Genomic DNA, 20,412 nt, shown 5'->3' with positions numbered 1-20,412 from the left:
TATTGCACAAGTGACACAAGAAACAGTTGCTTGTTAATTTCAACAGCCACCTGTAGTTAAAGTAGTAACTGTGTTCCTCAGGGATAATGTTGTCTGACTACTGTATAGGATTTACATAGAAACAGTTTTTATTTGTCTCCTATACTGTTTAAATCCAAGACAGATTTTTTTTCGATTTTGTCGATTTCCAAAGTAACTTTTAAGTGGTTCTCTGGTTTCTGCAATAAAACACATTTTATTGCAGAACTACCTGTACTCCATATGAAAAGTTAGTGTAACATTAGTTAATATGTTCTATTCCTATATCTATCCAATGAATGGCGCAGTGGCGCAGCGGTAGAGTTGCTTCCTCACAGCGCCAGAGATCCCGGTTTGATCTGCAGTCTATTAAAGATATTCTGCAACGTGGCTGCAGGTTGTTAAAGGGATTCTGATCTCCAGAAAGGGGCAGCACAGTGGCACAGAGGTAGAGTTGCTGCCTCACAGCGTCAGAGAGGCGGGTTTGATCCTGACTACGGATGCTGACTGTCTGGAGTTTGTACGTTCTCCCTGTGACCGTGTGGTTTTTCACTGGGTGCTCGGATTTCCTCACACACTACAAAGACGTGCTGGATTGTCGATTAATTAGCTTCTGTAAATTGTAAATTCTCCCTAGTGTCGGATAGTGTACAGGATTGCTGGGCCACCTGGATTCGGTGGGCTGAAGGGCCTCTTTCAATTTGGTTTCTCTAAATTAAACTAAACTAAATTATTACGATGGTGCCAGTGTGTGACATCCACTCTCTCAGGTGTCAGAGAGGCACCGTTGTGAGTTTTCCATTGTGAAAGGGCCACATTCCAGTTCCATGGTGCATCACCGAGATCTGGAGGTATTGCCATGACAGCCCAGTCATGATACTGTCTGTTCCAAGGTGCTCAATGTGATGATGGTGCCCTGTGCTGACACCGTAGCAGTAGAACGCCTTTGTGAACATGAAATATTAAGCAAGATTTACTTAAACATTTATCTTATCCACATTGCATTGTATTCTGCTCCAGCTACTGGTCACCCCATTCTCCTGTTGAACTGGTAGAATAATGGTGGGAAGTTGCCAAACTTGCCTTCATCAGATGGGGCATTGAATACTAGGGCTGAGATGCTATGTTACAAAACATTGATGAGACTGCACCTGGAATACTGTGTGCACATCTCTTCATCAGACTATGGGAAGGATGTGATTAAGCTCAAGAGGGAGCAGAGAAGATCCTCAAGGATGTCACCAGGACTGGAAGATGAGGTGTGAGGACAGACTGGATAGGTTAGGACTGTTTTCGCTAGAGCCCAGGGGATCATATAAAAGTTTATAAAAATAACGAAAGGCAGAGATATGAAAGATTGCAGAAACAAGGAACAGCAAACAAAAAAGACACAGAATTCTGTCGTAACTCAGATGGATTGTAAGTAGATCCGAGGGGAGTAAAATTGGAGAACATTTGCTGAAGATGAAAGGGAAAAGGGGGTGTGAGAGGCAAGTGAAAGGGGGTGTGAGAGGCAAGTGAAAGGGGGTGTGAGAGGCACGTTTCACACGTAGAGAGTAGTGGCTATATGGAACGAACTGCCAGAGAAAGTGGGAGAGGCGGGTACAACTGCAATGTTTAAAATACAGTTTCACAAGTACCTGGGAAGAGAGGTTCAGAGGAATATGAGGCAAATGGGACTAATTCAGGAAGACAACTTTGATGGCAAGTTGGGTCAAAGGGTCTGGTTCCATGCTCTAAAGCACCATGAATCCAGCTATAACGCTTCCATCTCAGATGTTAGTATCACTCAGCCATGAGAACAATGATAATAAGATCCTACACTTGAGTTTGCCAGGTGCTCTTATTCGTGGTATCGACCCCTCCCTCCCGCTGCTAATTCCCAAATAGACAATAGACAATAGGCGCAGGAGCAGGCCATTTGGCCCTTCGAGCCAGCACCGCCATCCAATGTGATCATGGCTGATCATCCACAATCAGTACCCCGCTCCTGCCTTCTCCCCTTATCCTTCTCCCCAAATCTCAGGAACAAAAGAGCACGTGATCTAACGCTGGACTTCCCAAATGAACGTACCCTCTCCCGTTCTTCACCACTCCCTACAGATGCTGACTCGATGCTCTTGGTCGCATCTTAAGAAAGACTTGACTTGCACCAACCTCACTGACATCAAAAACACCAAAATAGACACTCGGGACAAAAACAGGTTTCAGAAATATACAATACTGTGACAAAGAGAGGCAGAATTACAGAGAGTTGAGTGGTGACAGAGAAAGGATGACAAGTAGACATTTGGTGAAAAAAAACATTGGATTCAGGCCATCCAAATGTCTGCTGTTTTTAGTACAAAGCTCAGTGGAAATGCTTCAACCACCTCCGGCCAAGGTTAATTCCTCCTTCAGATGGGTTAATTCCTCCTTCCTTTCTTTGACTGTCTTACGTAATTGAAAGGGGAAGTACAAAAAACAGATGTTTCCAGGGCTTAGAGAGAGAGGAGTGCCTGCCAGTGTAGAAACAGACACTTTAAACAAGTACCCCATACATATGGCCTTCAAATGCTCTTGTTTGTACACTGACAATGACAATTAAAATTGAATCTGAATCTGAATAGTTTGATAGATATATTTAAAGTTTTACTGTTGACTGGAACACATTAAGACAATGTCAATGCATGCATTTACACATTGCACTTGCATCTAGGTACATATTATATTTGAGCTGGCACGTACTCCTTGAAAATGCATCACCCTGGTGGGTTTATTTGTGAGCTCACTGCATTTCAATGGAAACCCAGAATGCTCTTACCTATTACGTTAATGATTCCATTAACCTCCGCTGAGCCAAACGTGTTGGTCACCTCACAGATGTAGTTCCCACTGTCCTCCACACGCAAGTTGTTGATCGTCAAGCCTGTAATGCGTTTGGTCCATCTGCCGTCTACTGGCAAAGGCCTGTTATCTTTCACCCAGCGGATCATTGGGTTTGGGTAACCTGAAGCAATGCAAGGAAGCTCCAAAGTTTGCCTGGTTTTAACTTCTCTGGACTGAAAACTGTCCAAGACTGTAGGCGCTGATTCCATAGGATCTGTGGAGGAAAAACATGTGGGATTTTGAGACCTGATTCTGGTAAGGAGCCTCATTGACTTCTCCAATTTCAGGTAGTCCTTGCTTTCTCCTTCCTTCCCCCGTCCCCTTCGCAGCTTTCCCACAGCCCACTGTCTCCGCCTCTTCCTTTCTTCTCCCCCCCCCCCCCCCCCCAACATCAGTCTGAAGAAGGGTCTCGACCCGAAACGTCACCTATTCCTTCCTTCCATAGATGCTGCCTCACCCGCTGAGTTTCTCCAGCATTTTTGTCCACCTTCACATGGCATCAATGTCATTGACACTTGGCAATGAAAGATGATAGAAAAATATGGAAGGAGAAAATGGAACGAGGAATGGAAGGGAAATGGTGCAGGCAGTAAAAGGAAGAAAAATTAAGGGAAGGAAAGAAAATTATGGGAGAAAAGATAAGATTTAAATGACTGCAAACAACAAAAGAAAGAATACAGCAAAAAAGTAAGGAAATTACAACAAGATTGTCTAATAAAATGATCATAAGAGGCACACTTGGATGAAATTTAGATGTGGCATAGTCCAAAGGTTGACTCAATCTGTCATAAAAGATAGACACAAAGTGGTGGAGTAACCCAGTGGGTCAGGCAGTATCTCTGGAGAAAAAGGACAGGTGACATTTTGGCTCGGAACTCTTCTTCAGACAAAACCCTTCTTCACATAAAACGTTTGGTGTTCTTTCTCATTTCCACTTTATTCAAGCTACTCCTTGTGCTGAAGGTTATTAATGTCAATTCTAACCCTTCATTTGTTTCCTTCCCGAAGTATTCCAGTGGGTGTCATTGTGCAACTAAATAACGGCGGTGGTAGCAATCAGTGTTAAAGAACTATCAGAGAACATTAGCATTGTGATGCATTAAAATTCCTTCCTTCCAGAAGTTAGAATATGATATCTTCTCTTTCAGAGAGTCATAAATCTTTGGACTTCTCTTCAAAATGCGGTGGAAGGCCAGTGTTGGAACATTTGCGAGTGTGGGGTGAAAGGTTATCGTGGGTAGATGAGCATCTTGGAATTGAAGTTACCATCAGATCAGCCTTGTTCTTATTAAATGGCAACAAAACCTTGAAGATCCAAGTGGCCAATCTTTAACCTAAAACATGCTTTTATTTCCCTCCCATTTAAGGTCTGATGCAAAGTCATTAACCTGAAAAATGCAGGAAGTCATAGGGTCATACAGCATGTAAACAGGCCCATTGGCCCAACGTTCCCATGCCGACCAAGGTGCCCCATCCAAGCCAGTCTCATTTGCCCACCGCTGGGCCACACTCCTCTAAACCTTTCCGATCCATGTACCTGCCCAAATGTCTTTTAAATGTTGTAATTGTGCATGCCTTAAATACTTCCTCTAGTAGCTCGTTCTATATACCCACCACCCTCCGCGTGAAAAAGATGCCCCCTTGGTTCCTATTATACCTTTCTCCTCTCACCTTAAACCTAGGTCCTTGATTTCCCCGACCCTGGGAAAAAGTACTATGTGCGTCACCCTATCTCTTCCCCTGATACATTAGTACTGTTTTCCCTTTGCACAGACTTGCTGGTTATTTCCAGGTTGTTCTTGTTTTTAGAACAGGTTGGAAAATTTTGCAAAATATTTAAATGCAACTGACAAAGAGAATCAAAACATCCCAGCAGAAAACATTCAGTACGGACCATATGTTTGGCTCTTTGAACAGGGTAGCATTGCGAACCAAAAATAAACATGCTTTATATAAGTGTACTTTTTACTTCATCATTCACATGATGCTGTTGTCACTGGCAAGAGCAGCATTTGTTGGCCAGGATTAACTTTCCCTGAACTGAATGACTTGTGGGGCCGTTTCAAAGGACAACTAAGAGGCAACTACAGTACAACAAGCATTCTTCATGGGCTGGACTGGATAGAGATAGACTATTTCTTTCACTAAAGGACACTGGTAAGCAAACAGCATCTCACCACTGCCAATAATTACATTTCGCTCCTGAATTTATTTAGATTCCCATAATTGCTCAACCACAACAACGGTGGGATTTAAATCCACATCTCAAATCAATAATTTAAGTCTCTGATCGCTGGCTTGGTAATTTAACCACAATGTTGCAGAGTAGAATTGAATTAATTGAAGGCACAGATTCAACTTGGAGAGAATAACATGGTGCCCGTTACAGAGATGTTGATGTAAACTGGACCGGGCTGGGAATTAAACGAGTCGCACTCTAGATCAAGGATGAAATAACATTGGCGATAAGAGAAAATGTAATGAGAGGTAAACAGGCAGTACAGACTTCATGGCTTGAACTACCTGTAATCAACAACAGAGAATCTAAAACTGGTGCAGGCTGTGTATACATCTGATTGAAGACCCTGTGAAATGGTGGACTAAGTTTGGACAAGCATTCATCTTCAAAAAGATGTGCTGGAAACACAAGGAACTGCAGATGCTGCAATCTTGAGTAATACATAAAGTACTGGAGTAACTCAGTGGTTTCAGCCAGTGGCGCCTGTCCATTTCCTCCTAAGATGCTTTCTGATCCACTAAGTTAGAATCTAGAATCTAGATGTTTTCTGATCCACTAAGCTAGAATCTGGAACAAAAGGAGATGCTGGAAGAACTCAGCAGGTCAAGCAGGCTCCTTGAGGGCACGAGGTGTATATTGATGTTCTGGGCCAAGACCCTTCATCAGGTCTATATCCTCAGGAGGAGCTTTTACTGTGAGACAAGCATTGCTTAATAGAAGTTTGGAACATCCTTCCACAAAGGGCATTTCATTATTGGTCACGTTTATTTTATATCTGGAATTGTTAGATTTCCACCAAGCCTAGGTATTAAGAAAAATGGGGGAAAAGATCACCTATAAATCCATTGAATGGCGGAACAGAGTAGAGATACTTAATAGTTGAATCCCATTCAATGTTCTGTTTAATCCCACTTTCCCAATTATTCCCATACCCTTGATGCCATTTGTCCATATGGATGCACAATTCCATTTTGAGCATTACGACTGAATCTGCTTCCGTCATCTTTTTCCGGGATGCATCCCAGCTCTCAGTGCATGCCGCATGGAAATACTCACCCATTCAGTGTGCCCCCAGGAAGCGTAGACAGTGAACTCAAGTCTGTATCTTTCAGGCACCTACCCTCTTGTCACACAATAGTGAAGGAGAGGAGAAATGTGACTGAGCACAAGTAAAAGGCACATTTTTAATTAAGGTTGTGCTTTGAATATTCATTTTGCGAGCTGGATTTTTATTACAGCAATAATCCTGGCAGCTTTATTTTTTTTTTTTACCAGAAGATTAGTGCTTATTTCACTGCTTGAACAGCAAACTCTAAATCTGCCCACACCTCAGGAAGAACTTTAATTGTGTTTCTCGATCTGGGTAAATGATAGCATTTGACAGGACACGTACAGGAAAATCATTAGGTTACATCACCAAAGAAGAGCTCCTTTCTTTAGCCATCCATTTCAATTATTGGACAGAAAAAGGCCGGCTATGTTACTGGTGAGTTATTGTTGTCAGGCAAACCAATGTCTAATAAGAAGAGAGTCAACAGCATTTCATTTCCTGGACCATAAGAGCTTTAGCACTCAAATATCTCAAAAGTTAAGTTTGAAATCAGAAACATATTATGAAATTGTTACATCCAAACAGAGTCCTTGTGTTGCATGAATATGTTTAAGACTTGGGTTAGACATAGTTCTAGTCAGCTGCATCCCCTTGTGTAGGCAGAGAGGCACATGAAAAAATGAAAAATATGATAGACTGGGAAATCACATATAGGAATTGTTAAGCATGGACATTATGGGCCGAAGGGCCTGTTCCTGTGCTATATCGTGCAGTGGCCATATGGCTTGTTTTGTGTGTCATTAATTATGGCACATTTTAGACTGCCCGTTATTATGTGGGTGGGATTTATGACGTATTCTAAGGCGTGTTTGGAGCTACGTTTCTTGCGCAGAAGCTTAGTTGTTAGTTTAGTTTGGGACTTGCATTAGGAAGGTATACCCTTGACCATGCGGAGTGTAACGGAGACACAAGGAGTTTTCTAACCTTTAAAGCGATATGCTGGAGTTTGACGAAGATTATAGTGTAAGGGTCAGAAGAAGGTTGGATGTATACCATGCGAAGAAGCTTGAAGGTCTCTGATGGAGAGCTCACATGCATATTACGACATTCTCCTCAATCATGTAGTCCACTTAGTGGCTAGAGGGAGTAATCTCTTGAACAATATAAAATCTGCCGCTACATATTGTTCTGTGTTTAATGAGACCATGTTAAGTGAGTAGCAAAAATGGATGAAGAGGGATTCTGTGCTAAGGGCTAGAGGATTTTTTAACTTTGCTAGGACTGACAGGTATAGCCACCATTAGTTTTATTTTTAAGCCCTTATTATACAGACCATATCTCATATCTATATACTCATCACATCAGTGATTTTGGAAAAAAGTTGCCAAGACTCCATCAATCAGTAGGAAGAAAGGCTTGCCGACTAAGTCTATGTGGTGCATTCCATCAAATGCAAGGCTGCCTGAATCGTTAATTATTAATGAATCAGTCCCTCTGCTAAACCTTCCCCCACCATCCCTGCCTCCACCCCCATCTCTTATTGTATTGTTAGAAAATGGCCCATGTGAAAAAAACAATAAGATCCTTCATCGCAGGAAGCCGTATTAAATCTCCCTTTTTATCGCACAAACACCTGTGGAGAATATACATCACTGCATTGGGTCCTATCCAATTTAAAGACATTTTTTTTACCAGCCCTGAGTATAATTGGTATCATTTCTCACTACCCTTCCCCTGCCAACATGCGCCCATTAATATCAATCTTGAATATGTCTAACACAGAACAATACAATTCCCCGACCCAAAGGAAGTTACCACCACAGTGAGGGGTGGAAGCAAGGAGGCTAGAATACTTTAAGTGGAAGCTGAATAAAACCGCGATGGGAATCTGGTGAAATAAGATGGAGTCTGAAGAAGGGTCGCGACCAGAAACGTCACCTGTCCTTTCCCACTACAGATGCTGCCTGAACTGCAGAGCTCCTTCACCGCCTTGTGTTTGCTCACGATTTGAGCATCTTCAGTTCCTTGTGTTTCTGAAACCCAGGCCAGCGAATGGAATAGAGGTAATGTTGAAGGGTTTGTATAAAGAGGGGTGGGTGGCAGCTTATGTGGAGTACGTATGAAACCAGCCTCGTCCATTTGCAACAGATTGCCTGCTTGCCTGCTGTAAATAACTCATGGCTTTGTAAAACTTTCAGCGTGATGTTACAGAAAGATAAACCGTCAATTTCACAACTGCCCATAATTCAGCATATTAGAAACATAGAAACATAGAAAATAGGTGCAGGAGGAGGCCATTCGGCCCTTCGAGCCAGCACTGCCATTCATGACTAATCGTCCGCAATCAATAACCCGTGTCTGCCTGCTCCCCATTGTCAGGTCTCGGGTTTGATCTAGTTTCTGTTTCTTATTGTTTTTTAGTATTAGAGTGTGCATTCTTGTTTTATTTTGGTGTCTCGCATCTCCTCTTGTTTCAGGTCCCATTTCCTATCAGGTCGTTTACCCTCATGTGATTATTGGCCCCGCCCTGATGTGTTTCACCTGTCCTAGCACTTCCTTATGTGTTTTTTAGTATTAGAGTGTGCATTCTTGTTTTATTTTGGTGTCTCGCATCTCCTCTTGTTTCAGGTCCCATTTCCTATCAGGTCATTTACCCTCATGTGATTATTGGCCCCGCCCTGATGTGTTTCACCTGTGTCTCGTTATCCCCTGCTAGTCTGTATTTAAGCTCTTTGTGTTTTAGTGCTCATTGCCAGTTCGTAATATCAGAACTGAACAAGGAGGAGGACACAAATGCAGGCTCAGACACAGGGCAGATCAGTCTTCAGAGTTTAATCGGTCCAAGTCGGTACACAGGTAAGCAAAACAGAGGCAACAGTACAATCTAGGAGCAGGCAAAAAACAGAAGTCGAAAAACAGGCAATGGTCGAGGTCACAAGATTTCTAGAGCTGGAACGAGGTGATACTCCCGACGAACTATGAGCCCACAAAGGGCTTACTGCAGACTAGCAGGGGATAACGAGACCAGGTAAACGAGCTCTATCTAATGAGGGTCTATCTATCTAACCCCAAAATATTAATACTAAAAAAACATAATAAACAGAAACATGTTCAAACCCGAGACCTGCCCCATATCCAGTTGACTACATCGTTCCTCCAATCTAATCTATCTAGTCGTATTAATTCATTATACATGTTCTGCCCTCCAGTCTACATCGTTGCTCTAATCAATAAGTCATTATTTGAGTAGGAAGGAACTGCAGATGCTAGTTTATACCAAAGACAAGACACAAACTGCTGGAGTAACTCAGTGGGTCAGGCAGCATCTCTGGAGAAAAAGAATAGGTGATGTTTTGGATCAAGACCCTTCTTTAGACTCTATTATTTGAGTTGTTTGTGAGTTCCAGATTTGGAAATGACTTGACTTTGTGACCATTATTCGGAATCATCGAGCTAAGATCAAAAGATCATACGGTCATAAGGAATTCCAGCAGAATTAGGCCATTCGGCCCATCACGTATACTCCGCTATTCAAATCATGGCTGATCTATCTCTCCCTCCTAACCCTATTCTCCTGCCTTCTCCCCATAACCTCTGACACATGTACTAATCAAGAATCTATCTACTCTGCCTAAAAAATATCCACTGACAGCCTCCACAGCCTTCAGTGGCAAAGAGTTCCACCCCCTGACTAAAGACATTGCTCCTCATCCCCTTCCTAAATGAACATGATCACGGTCATCAATGTATCCAGAATATTTTGAGAGTGAGTTGCACTAACTCTCTCGTGGTTCCTCTGTTATTGAAAGGACTTTCAAAATTGTGGCATATTCTCATATTTCCTTCCCACAGCAAAGATGTTATGTGGGCCATTAATTATAAGCTGGCTCTCAGAGAACATCCATCATTCACCCAATTATATCCCTGCCAACTGTTGGCTCACAAGCCACTTCTTACCCCTCTTCATCTAAACATTCAACAGCCCCTGATGCTCTGGCCACCCACCTAGACCAGAACCATTGCACAGTGGTCAATCAATCTGAGTCTTTGCGATTGGGGGGAAACTAAAGGACCAGGGGGTAAACTGGAGGAGATGCAAACTCCACACAGACAGCAATCTCCGTCGAGCTGAACTTGGGTCATTCGAGCTGTGGGGACAACATCACAGGCAAGGTAAAGACATAAGGATGGCAAAGCGAGGGAACTTGGAGTGACCAAAGAGGTCAAAGAGTGAAAGAAAGAAAAGGAGCGTCAACTTTGGTGTGACGGTGGGTGACGACACTTCCCTTACCGGAAACAGAGAGGCGGGCTCCATTGCTCTGCCGCGTTTCTCCGCTGTATTTATGTCTGGTGATACACCTGTACGTGGACAATGCGTCCTCCTTTTGTACATCAGATATGTACAAGGCTCCATACGTAGTGATGTGGAATCTATTCCCTGCAGAGACAAAGGAAAACAAACCATTCAGTTTCTTGTCGGCAAAACAACGTCAACCAGCTGTGATGAAGCGTTGAAAGAGGGTCGGGACCCTTCAGATTGGAGAAGGGCACCAACCTGAAACAGCACCATCCATGTTTTCCAAAAATGCTACCTGATTGGAGTTTTTTTTGAAAGCTTTTCGTTCTACCTCAGTACCCGTGACAATAAACAAAACTGAACTGAAATAGCCATCCAGCAAAGGCTTTGTGACAATGGACTGGGACATCATTTCATCAGCATCTGGAGTGCATCTCTCTCTGTGATTTATACCATATGGAAATAGGCCATTTGGCACACCGAGTCCGCCCCAACCAGCAATGACCCAGACACTAATTCTATCCTACGCACTGGGGACAATTTGTAGAAACCAATTAACCTACAAACTTGCAAGTCTTTGGAATGTGGGAGGAAACCAGAGCACCCGGAAAAAACCCAAATGGTTACAGGGTGGACGTGCAAACTCCATACAGACAGCACCCGTAGTCAGGATTGAACCTGGGTCTCTGGCGCTGTGGGGCAGCAACGCTGTGCCACTGTGCCACATAATTGATTGTTATTGTATTAATTAGCCTTGCTCATCAAACGATGAGAGTCCAAGATTAAGATGCAGTAAATTTGATTCCGTTGAATTAGGATCCTCTATCACCGCTATCCTTACAGTTAAAAAAAAAAGAAATTGCATTGCCATCATGTTTTTCACTGCCCGAGGCTGTTCCAAAGCATTTTACATCCAGTGAATTACTTTTGATTGTAGCCACTGTTGCAATGTAGTTAATGTGGAAAATGTGCATGCAGCAAGCATTCATTATCAACAATGAAAACAGCTGCCAGATAATCCATTTCTTTAGTGATATTGATTGAGGGATACAGATGAACCAAGAACCAGGAAGAATTCCATCTGCAGTATTGATGATCCTCGGCTTAACATCCATGGCACTTCACTCAACATCCAGTAATTCCCTGATCAACAAGACCAAGCAGCGTAAATCACTGAGTACCGAACCCATAGAATTTGCTTCCGAACTACGATTTCCTCAGTTTCTTCCTTAATATCTCTTGCAGTGCTGTCTATTCAGCATTGAAAGGTCTCATTTAATAGTTCCTTGTATAAAAATGCCAGAACTTAAACAATAGGGGATTTGTCATCGATGCAGCTGGCCAATAAATACACTGTGCATGACAAACCTCAAAAACAAAAGGCACTGGATGATGGAAATCTGAATTAAAATAGAAACTGCTGGCAAAACTCAGCAGGCAACATGTGTGGAGAACGACACAAGAGTCGGTGGAGACACAAGAGATTGGAGATGCTGGAGAAGCTCTCAATCAGTCTGAATCAGTTTGAATGTGTAGGAAGGAACTCCAGATGCTGGTTCACACCGAAGATAGACACAAAAAGTTGGAGTAACTCAGCGAGACAAGCAGCACCTCTGGTTCAAAATGGCAGCGACGCCCCATGTCTCCCGAGACCTTGGTGATTGCCAGTCACCCCCCCTCCCCGAACATTCCTTCCCCCAGACAAATTGCACTACTACTACTGTATGTACGTATATATATATTTATTGCTCATTATTCTATGTTCACTCTTCTGGGGAGATGCTAACTGCATTTTGTTGTCTCTGTACTGTACACTGCACAATGACAATAAAGATTGAATTTGAATCTGAATCTGAATCTGAGAGAAGGAAAATGGTGATGTTTCAGGTTGAGACCCTTCTTCAGACTCCTGGGTCAGAATCCGTTTGAAGTAGGGTGCAGCCCGAAACATTGGCTGTTCATTCCCACCCCAGGTGCAGCCTGACACCTGAGTTCCTCCAGCATTTTGTACTTTGAAATAGAATCAATGTTTCAGCTCAATATCCTTTCATCAGAACTGTTGCAAAGGAATTGTTCGGTGCTGCGATTATTGGTGTAATAATTTTGCTCAGAATGCTGCCAGAGTCATCTCTGTGGGGTCGGGCTTCTTCTACCACAGGAGGAGTATCAAAAACATGAGGGGATAGTCATATCTCCAATGACCCTTACAAATATCTATAGAGGCACCATAGAAAGAATCCTATCTAGATGCATCACAGCTTGGTATGTATGGCAATGGCTCTGCCCAAGATTGCAGGCAATCACAGCAAGACGTCAAGGCATCCTACCTACCGACACAACCTACCTCCATCCCATTTGACTCCATCTACACTTCATGTTGCTTTGGGAAAGCAGCCAACACAATCAAAGGCCATTCACACCCGGGTCATTCCTTCATCTTCTCTCTCACATCGGATACAAAAACATGAAAGCATGTTTCCACCAAATTCAAGAACAGCTGCTTCCCTGCACCAATGAGACTTTTCACAAAGGACGTTTCATATCCTCAGGATCTACCAATCTACCTTTTCACTTTGCACTTTTTTATCTGCACTTTCTCTGTAACTGTAACACTATTTTCTGCTCACTGTTTATTTTCTCCTTTGCACTACCTGGTTTGCCAGGGTAGCATGCAAAACAATGCTTTTCACTGTATCCCGGTGACTATAATAATAAGCAAAATGTAAAGCAAACCGAACGAAGGAGATACAAGAAATTGCAGATGCTGGAATCTTGCACAAAACATTAAATGCTGGAGGAACTCAGCGGGTCAGGTAACTCCTGTATATGGAATTGGCAGATGGTGTTTCGGGTCGGGTGCTTTTTTCAGACTCAGAAAGGAAGGATAAGATTTTAAGATGATCTGAAGAGTACGTTTCTCTACACATAGAGTTATTGATGTCTGGAACAACACATTGTCAAAAGAAGTAATAGAATCAGATGCAAATGCCAGGTTTAAGAGGCATTTAGACAGACATTAGAGCAGGGAAAGTCATGGAAGCATAGAGCCTAATGCAAGAAAGTAGGATTCATGAAGATGGCTAAAAAAAGGTCATTGTGGACTCAGCAGGCTGAATCTGCGCTGTTGAAGTCTATGACTTTATGATTCCTCCTGAACTCAGTTCCTGTCAGTTGTCTGATCTGATCAAGGTTGTTTCTGGTGTGTAGTAACAGTGATGTTATTATGCACACTAAGCAGGGGACGTATACCAGCATAATTGGTAGAGTTGCTGCCTCACTGCTCCAATGACCTGGCCTCAATTTCACCTTTGATGAGCGCTGGAACCTGGGGATGGGGGGGGATGGGGAAGGAGTTGATAGGAATGTGGGATTGGTGGGCTGAATGGCCCGCATCTATGCTTCTGCGACACAAGGATGCCAATAAATAAACAGGCATCAAACGAAAAAAAATAAAAAAGCTAAGATTAACCAACTTTTTCAGCATGTTATAGACTACAAAATAATAAAGTGGGATTAGTGTAGGATTAGTGTACATCAGTGATTGATGGTGCTTGTGAACTTGGTGGGCCAAATGATTGCTATATAATTCTATGACTCTTTGAGTTTATGACTAAAGAGTGCAATACACAGGGGACTATGCCAGGAACTGGAATAACGGCTCTTTAAAAATAAAAGTAAAACATTTTTTAAAAATCTATGTGGTTTTGACATTTTTATCTGAGGAAGTGGCAATCTAGACATATAATATCTTTTTGTGAAGGGAAATAAGACATTAAGCAAGAAGCATGCAATTAAAAAATACCTTTTGTGCAAAAATTAATTTTTCAGTGTTTTTTTATTTGCAGTGAGAATAAATGAAATTCTTGGAATTATAGTCATTTCTGAAGATTGTGCTGGAGATGGCTTCAAAATAGAGGCACCTTTAGTGAGCAGGGCATCATTGACTACAACGTCTGGCGTTCCGTGTAGAAGTCTGCATGAGTGCACTCTACAGATTGCTGTCAGGCTTACTCTGTTACAACAATGAGCATTGATAGACTCACTCACTACAAATTCCCAGCCAGTGATACTCTAGCCTTACAGAATCACAGGTCGGTTACTTTACAGATGTGGACCATTCAACACGTTGGCTCCCTGGAACAACAATCCCATTAGCCCCATTCCCCTGCCTTCATCCGTAATCTGATAACCTTTCCTTCTGATTCTTGTCCAGTTCCCTATTGAACATTTCTATTGAACCAAAGATAGACACAGAGTGCTGGAGTAACTCTGTGGGTCAGGCAGCGTTTCTGGAGAAAAAAGGTGGGGGACGTTTCGGGTTGGAACCCTTCTTTAGACTTGACCCAAAATTTCAGTTCTGACCTGAAACATCACTCATCCTTTTTCTCCTGAGATGCTACCTGATCTGCCGAGTTATTCCAGCACATTGTGTATATTTTTGGTATAAACCAGCATCTGCAGTTCCTTCTTTCATATTAATATTGAACCACCTCCACTGCTACCACTGGCAGTAAATTATAGATCCTAACCACACACTGTGTATTTTTTTATCCTCATGCCACTTTCGATTCCTTTGCCACAATCTGTTTAATGCTCTGTATCCTCGTCCTTGACATATCTGCCAATGGGAATAGTTTCTCTTTGTCTCGACACTTTGTGACTTTAAATGCCTCCATCAGATGCTCTCATAGCCTCTTCTGTTCCACAGAGAATAACTCCTGCTTCACCAATGAGTCTACCTAACTAATGTCCCTTATCCAAGAAATGCTCTCTTCAAAGCTCCCGGTTACTTTTCCTACATGTTGCAAGCTGGATCAACATGAGGTATGTGTATACCTCTCATCTCTCTCCTCACTGCTCCTCATTGAAGAAAACCCTGTCACAATCAGTAAAGGGTCTCAGCACTGATTCCTGTGTATGCCACTTGTCAAAGGCTTCCAATAACCCTACAAAAATAACCCTGCATCATCACTCTCAAATATTTTGGACCAGTCTCCCATCTGAGACCGCTTCAAAGTGCTTCCTGAAGTATTTTTTGACATCAACAGTACTACCTTTTTCAGTGCATTTTGAAAAAGGAAATTAGTCAGATAGGATCTTTCCCGATCCAAAATATGCAGACAAAAGTCGCAAAACGCTGCAGAAATTCAGCGGGTCAGGCGGCATCCCTGGAGAACACGGATAGGTGAAGTTTCGGGTCAGGGGACCTAGTCAGGTAGAAGGGTCCTGGCGTTAACCATCACTTACACATGTTCTCCAGGGATGTTGATTGATCCAAATATTACTCCAGCATTTTGTGTCTTTCCCTGGTAAACCAGCACCTGCAGTTCCTTGTTTCTACAAACTACGCTAACTAATTTTTGATTAATCTTGCTTTACCAAGGGCTGCCTAATCTGGTCCTTCAAAGTTATTTTTCTAATAATTTCCCAACACGGACATTAGACTCACGGTCCTGTAAATACCTGGCCTTTTCCTAATGCCCTTTTGAATTCTGCTGCGCAAATCCCAGGAGAGTAAAATTAAATGGTGCTCATTAGATTGAAACCAGGACAAAGAGACTAAAGAGGGTTAAATGTAGGTTGTCTGCTATTACAGTCCTTTAAACAGAGAAGGTAAATGTGATCTAATTTACACGTTTAAGCTAATTTTACGAGCGCACGCCGGGGGCTCCAACACCAAGACCCGGTGTGCGACCTCGCACCACCCGGCGTGGCTTCAATGGCCGCGGGACAATCGCCATCGCCAGCCGGGGGCTTTGACTTTGACTCTGACATCGGGGGGGGGAGAGTGCAGTGGAGAGATACGTTTTTTTTGGCCTTCCATCACAGCTATGTGATGGATGTTTATGTAAAATTGTAATTATGTTGTGTCTGGGTCTATTTGTGTGTAATGTATGGCTGCAGAAACGGCATTTCGTTTGGACCTCTAGGGGTCCAAATGACAAATAAATTGACTCTTGACTCTTGACTAATTGACCGGGGACAGTGCAAAATACATCTTGTTCCTATGGGCATTGGGTATGGGAGTGGGGGAAAGGGGTGACAAGTTCAGAATGTTGTGGTACAGCCTTAAAACTAGAGGTAGGATTTCAGCAGTCTCAGACAGGGGAAATCTGAAGCCTTCTCATTCCCCAATATGTATTCCAACTTAAATTACTGAGATCGAGGTGATGGGAGATGGGGGTCACCTGAAAGCTTTGAAACCGAGATTGAATGATTGAATGATGAAAGGCCTCGACACAAAACGTCGCCCATCCATCTCCTCCAGCGATGCTGCCTACCCGCAGAGTTACTCCAGCACTTTGTGTTTTATTCAAGATTCCAGCATCTGCAGTTCCTAGTGTCTCCACAGAATGACCATTGATAGGAAAATATTAAGGGAAACAGAACCAGTCAGGTGAGTAGTGATTAGGGTTGCCAACTCTCTCACTCCCAAATAAGGGACAAAAGATCAAAATATGGGACAGATTCCCGACGGCAATTCGTTGCCCGACTTGGCCGTGGCTGGGTGAGAGATGAGTTGGCCTGGGTGCTGGACTGCACACAAAGCCCAGCCGGCGGGCCAGCTGACGAGTTTTGGCCCAGGCGCCCCATCAAACTCATGAACCGACGATTGGCCAAGATGCTGGAAAATCGAAGGTACACAAAAATGCTGGAGAAACTCAGCGGGTGCAGCAGCATCTATGGAGCGAAGGAAATAGGTAACGTTTCGGGCCGAAATCCTTCTTCATGCTGCAGAAACTCAGCAGGTCAGACAGCATATGTGGAGGAAAATGGATAGGTGACGTTTTGGGTCAGTGCCCTTCTTCAGTCCCAATGCAAAATGTCGTCTATCCTTTCCCCAGCGCAGATCCTGCCTAGGTGCCTCCAGCAGTGTGGTTTAATGTCAAATCTGAGCTGCTGGCTTAACTATCATTATTTGTAAAGGCAAGCATTAGAAAGATAGCCATTTCTTAAACATCCCCTGCAGAACATACCAAGCACTTTACAATCAATAAAGAATTTAACTTTGAAGTCTGGTTACCGTTGGATTAAATGAAATACAGCAGCCAGTCTGTGCAGAACAAACATCCACAAACAACGCGACAATCTGTTTTGGGAATGCCGATTGAGATGTAAATATTGGACTGAACACCAGTTGAGATTACCTCATTCATTCAACCAGACACTAGAAAGGGTGGTATGGTGGCACAGCAGTAGAGTTGATGCCTTACAGCGCCAGAGACGGGGGTTCGATCCTGACTACGGGTGCTGTCTGTACAGAGTTAGTATGTGACCGCGTGGGTTTTCTCCGGGTGCTCTGGTTTCCTCCCGCACTACAAAGACGCACAGCTTTGTAGGTTAATTGGCTTCAGTAAAAATTGTAAATTGTCCTTGGTGAGTAGGATGGTGCTAGTGTGGCTGGTGAACACTGGTTGGCGTTGACTCAGTGGGTCGAAGGGCTTTTTTCGTATCTCCAAAGTAGTCAAATGGTCCTACTACTGTTATGTTTGTCTGTAAATCCACTCAAATCACCCTGGCTTTACTGACCCTCGCAGAATCTGTACCCAAACTGTAAGGTGGCCTGCGCACAGTCATTAATGAAGACATGTCACCCTGTTATGGGCCTGTCATAAAATAAAAGACAGTGCTGGAGTAACTCATCGGGTCAGGCGGCATCTCTGGAGAACATGGATCGGTGATGTTTCAGGTTGCAACCCTTCTTCAGGCTGGAAGGAATGCCGGATGGGAGAAGGGGTCGTCACTGAGCGGAGAGGACACCATACCACAGAGAAAGGCCTGGAGGCAGAGGCGACGGAAGAAGAAGTGTACATCATGGCAGGCCCGGATATTGTTGAGGTGTGGGCCTAGGTCCTGTCATGTCCCAGTTGCCTTCACATCTAACACATTCGGATCCCTCCACCATCCCATCTGCTTTTCCCCCCTGTGCATCCACTCATTAAGTCAACAGGGCAATGAAGATAATTTGCTCCACAAAATGGCCACCACTGCAGGAAGTGACCCGGCACCGGCACATCCTGCCCCTGGTTTAATGCCAGGGCATCAGGTGTAATCACAGAGCCACTCTGTGTAAATTGTATCTTCAATCCATAGTTCACAAAATGTCAGGGGCCCCCCATCAACAAAAGGGCACTCAAAAACAGAGCTGAGATCTGGAAATGGATTGTTCTGGTGCCTGTGCAACACTCCAGATAACACCTCGAATCACGTTCCGTTCATTCCCGCAACATTTCCAGATCTTGCACTTGTTTTTCTTTGTAAGGAACGCACACAACTTCAAAACATGTAAAATAACTGAGCAGGGAAAAACAGTGGGATTAAGCTAATCTCTGTGAGGAGCTGCTACAAATATCAATTGTGCAGGAGTGATGTGAATCCCATTAGTCTACATTTTAAGTTTGTCTTACAGAGAAAGGGAGGAAGAAAGGTAGAACGGGAGAGGAAAGGATGGAGAGCAAGATCATTTCTTAAGTTTAGTATAAAGATGCAGCGTGGAAACAGGCTCTTCGGCCCACCGAGTCCGTAGTGACCAGCGATCCCGGCACTTTAGCACTATCCTACACACACTAGGGACAATTTACAATTTTACCAAGCCAATTAGCCTACAAACATGTACACCTTTGGAGTGTGGGAGGCAACCGGAGCTTCTGGAGAAAACCCACGCAGGTCATGGGGAGAATGTAGAGACTCCCTACATGTACAGACGGCACCTGTAGTCAGGGTCAAACCTGGGTCTCTGGCGCTGTAATAGGCCTGTCCCACTTGGGCGATTTTTTTCGCCGACTGCCGCAACTGTCATAGTCGTGGCAGGTCAAAGGACAAAGGACAAAGCACATTTATTGTCACATACACCAATTGGTGCAGTGAAATTTGAGTTGCCATTGCAGCACATAAATAAAATAAACACAACATTACAGAATTTAACAATAAACATAAAAAAACATCCCCGCACAGTGGGATCAACGTTTCCCACTGTGAGGGAAGGCAGCAAAGTTCAGTCCACTTCTCCATGTTCACCCGTGGCCGGGGCCTTATGAGGCCTTCACAGTCGCCGCTATGGCGGACCGATGTTTCAGGCCCTTTCGCCGGGATGATGGAACTCCGGCGTCGGAACAGAAGAACACTCTCAGCGGCTTTGGAGTGCCGAGACGGCCGCTTCCTCCCGGAGACCGCGGCTCCCAAAGTCCACAGGCCGCGCTGGACGGAGCTCCAACACTGGCGACCTAGGGCGTGAGATCCCAGGCTTCGCATTGATAAAGTCAGCGCTCCGCAGACCACAGCTCCACGATGTTGAAGGCAGCAGTCCCAGCTCTCCGGAGCTCCAACACAGCGACCCTAGGTTGGCGCAGGCACTGGTCAGCACCGGCAACAACCTACGTTATCCTGGCGACAACCCACGTCAGCACCTACTTCAGGGGAAGTCAACCTACACTCGTTAGCGTCAAGCCAACTGCCGCCGACTGTCGCTGAAAAACGTTGAACATTTCAAAATCCAGCGGTGACCAGAAAAACGCTATGATTCTTTGGGCGACTGAGGAGACGACTCACGACCATACAAGCAACACCCCGGAGACCATGTGGCCACAGGCTAGTCGCCTGTAATTGCCTAAAAAATCGCCTAAGTGGGACAGGTCCTTAAGGCAACAACTCTACCACTGCACCACCATACCGCTCTTTCAAGTGTCTGGTTAAATGAATGAGGTAATCGAAACTTGTGTTCAGTCCAATATTTACATCTCAATCAGCAATCCCAAAACAGATTGTGGACGTTTGTTCTGCACATATTGACTGCTGTGTTTCCTCTGTTCCAACCGTAACTGGACATCAAAATAAAGTTCTTTATTGATTGTAAAGTGCTTGGTATGTTCTGCAGGGGATGTATAAGAAACGTCTATCTTTCTAATGCTTGCCTTTAAAAATAATGATAGCTAAGCCAGC

At 43.8% G+C, this 20,412-nt stretch overlaps 1 protein-coding gene across 1 annotated transcript in view; it reads right to left on the bottom strand.

The window, feature by feature from the left end:
• The window catches only part of LOC129712347 (cell adhesion molecule DSCAML1), a 463,662-nt gene that overhangs the window by 164,764 nt on the left and 278,486 nt on the right, over positions 1-20,412 (bottom strand). Inside the window, 2 exon segments of the mRNA XM_055660700.1 lie at positions 2,822-3,100; positions 10,468-10,614. Of these exon segments, the coding sequence (XP_055516675.1) occupies positions 2,822-3,100; positions 10,468-10,614 (426 nt within the window).

Source organism: Leucoraja erinacea, chromosome 32 (assembly GCF_028641065.1).
Source record: "Leucoraja erinacea ecotype New England chromosome 32, Leri_hhj_1, whole genome shotgun sequence".
Taxonomy (NCBI): Eukaryota; Metazoa; Chordata; class Chondrichthyes; order Rajiformes; family Rajidae; genus Leucoraja; species Leucoraja erinaceus.
The sequence above is the reverse complement of the archived record's forward strand: the minus strand, read 5'-3'. Positions and strand labels throughout refer to the sequence as shown.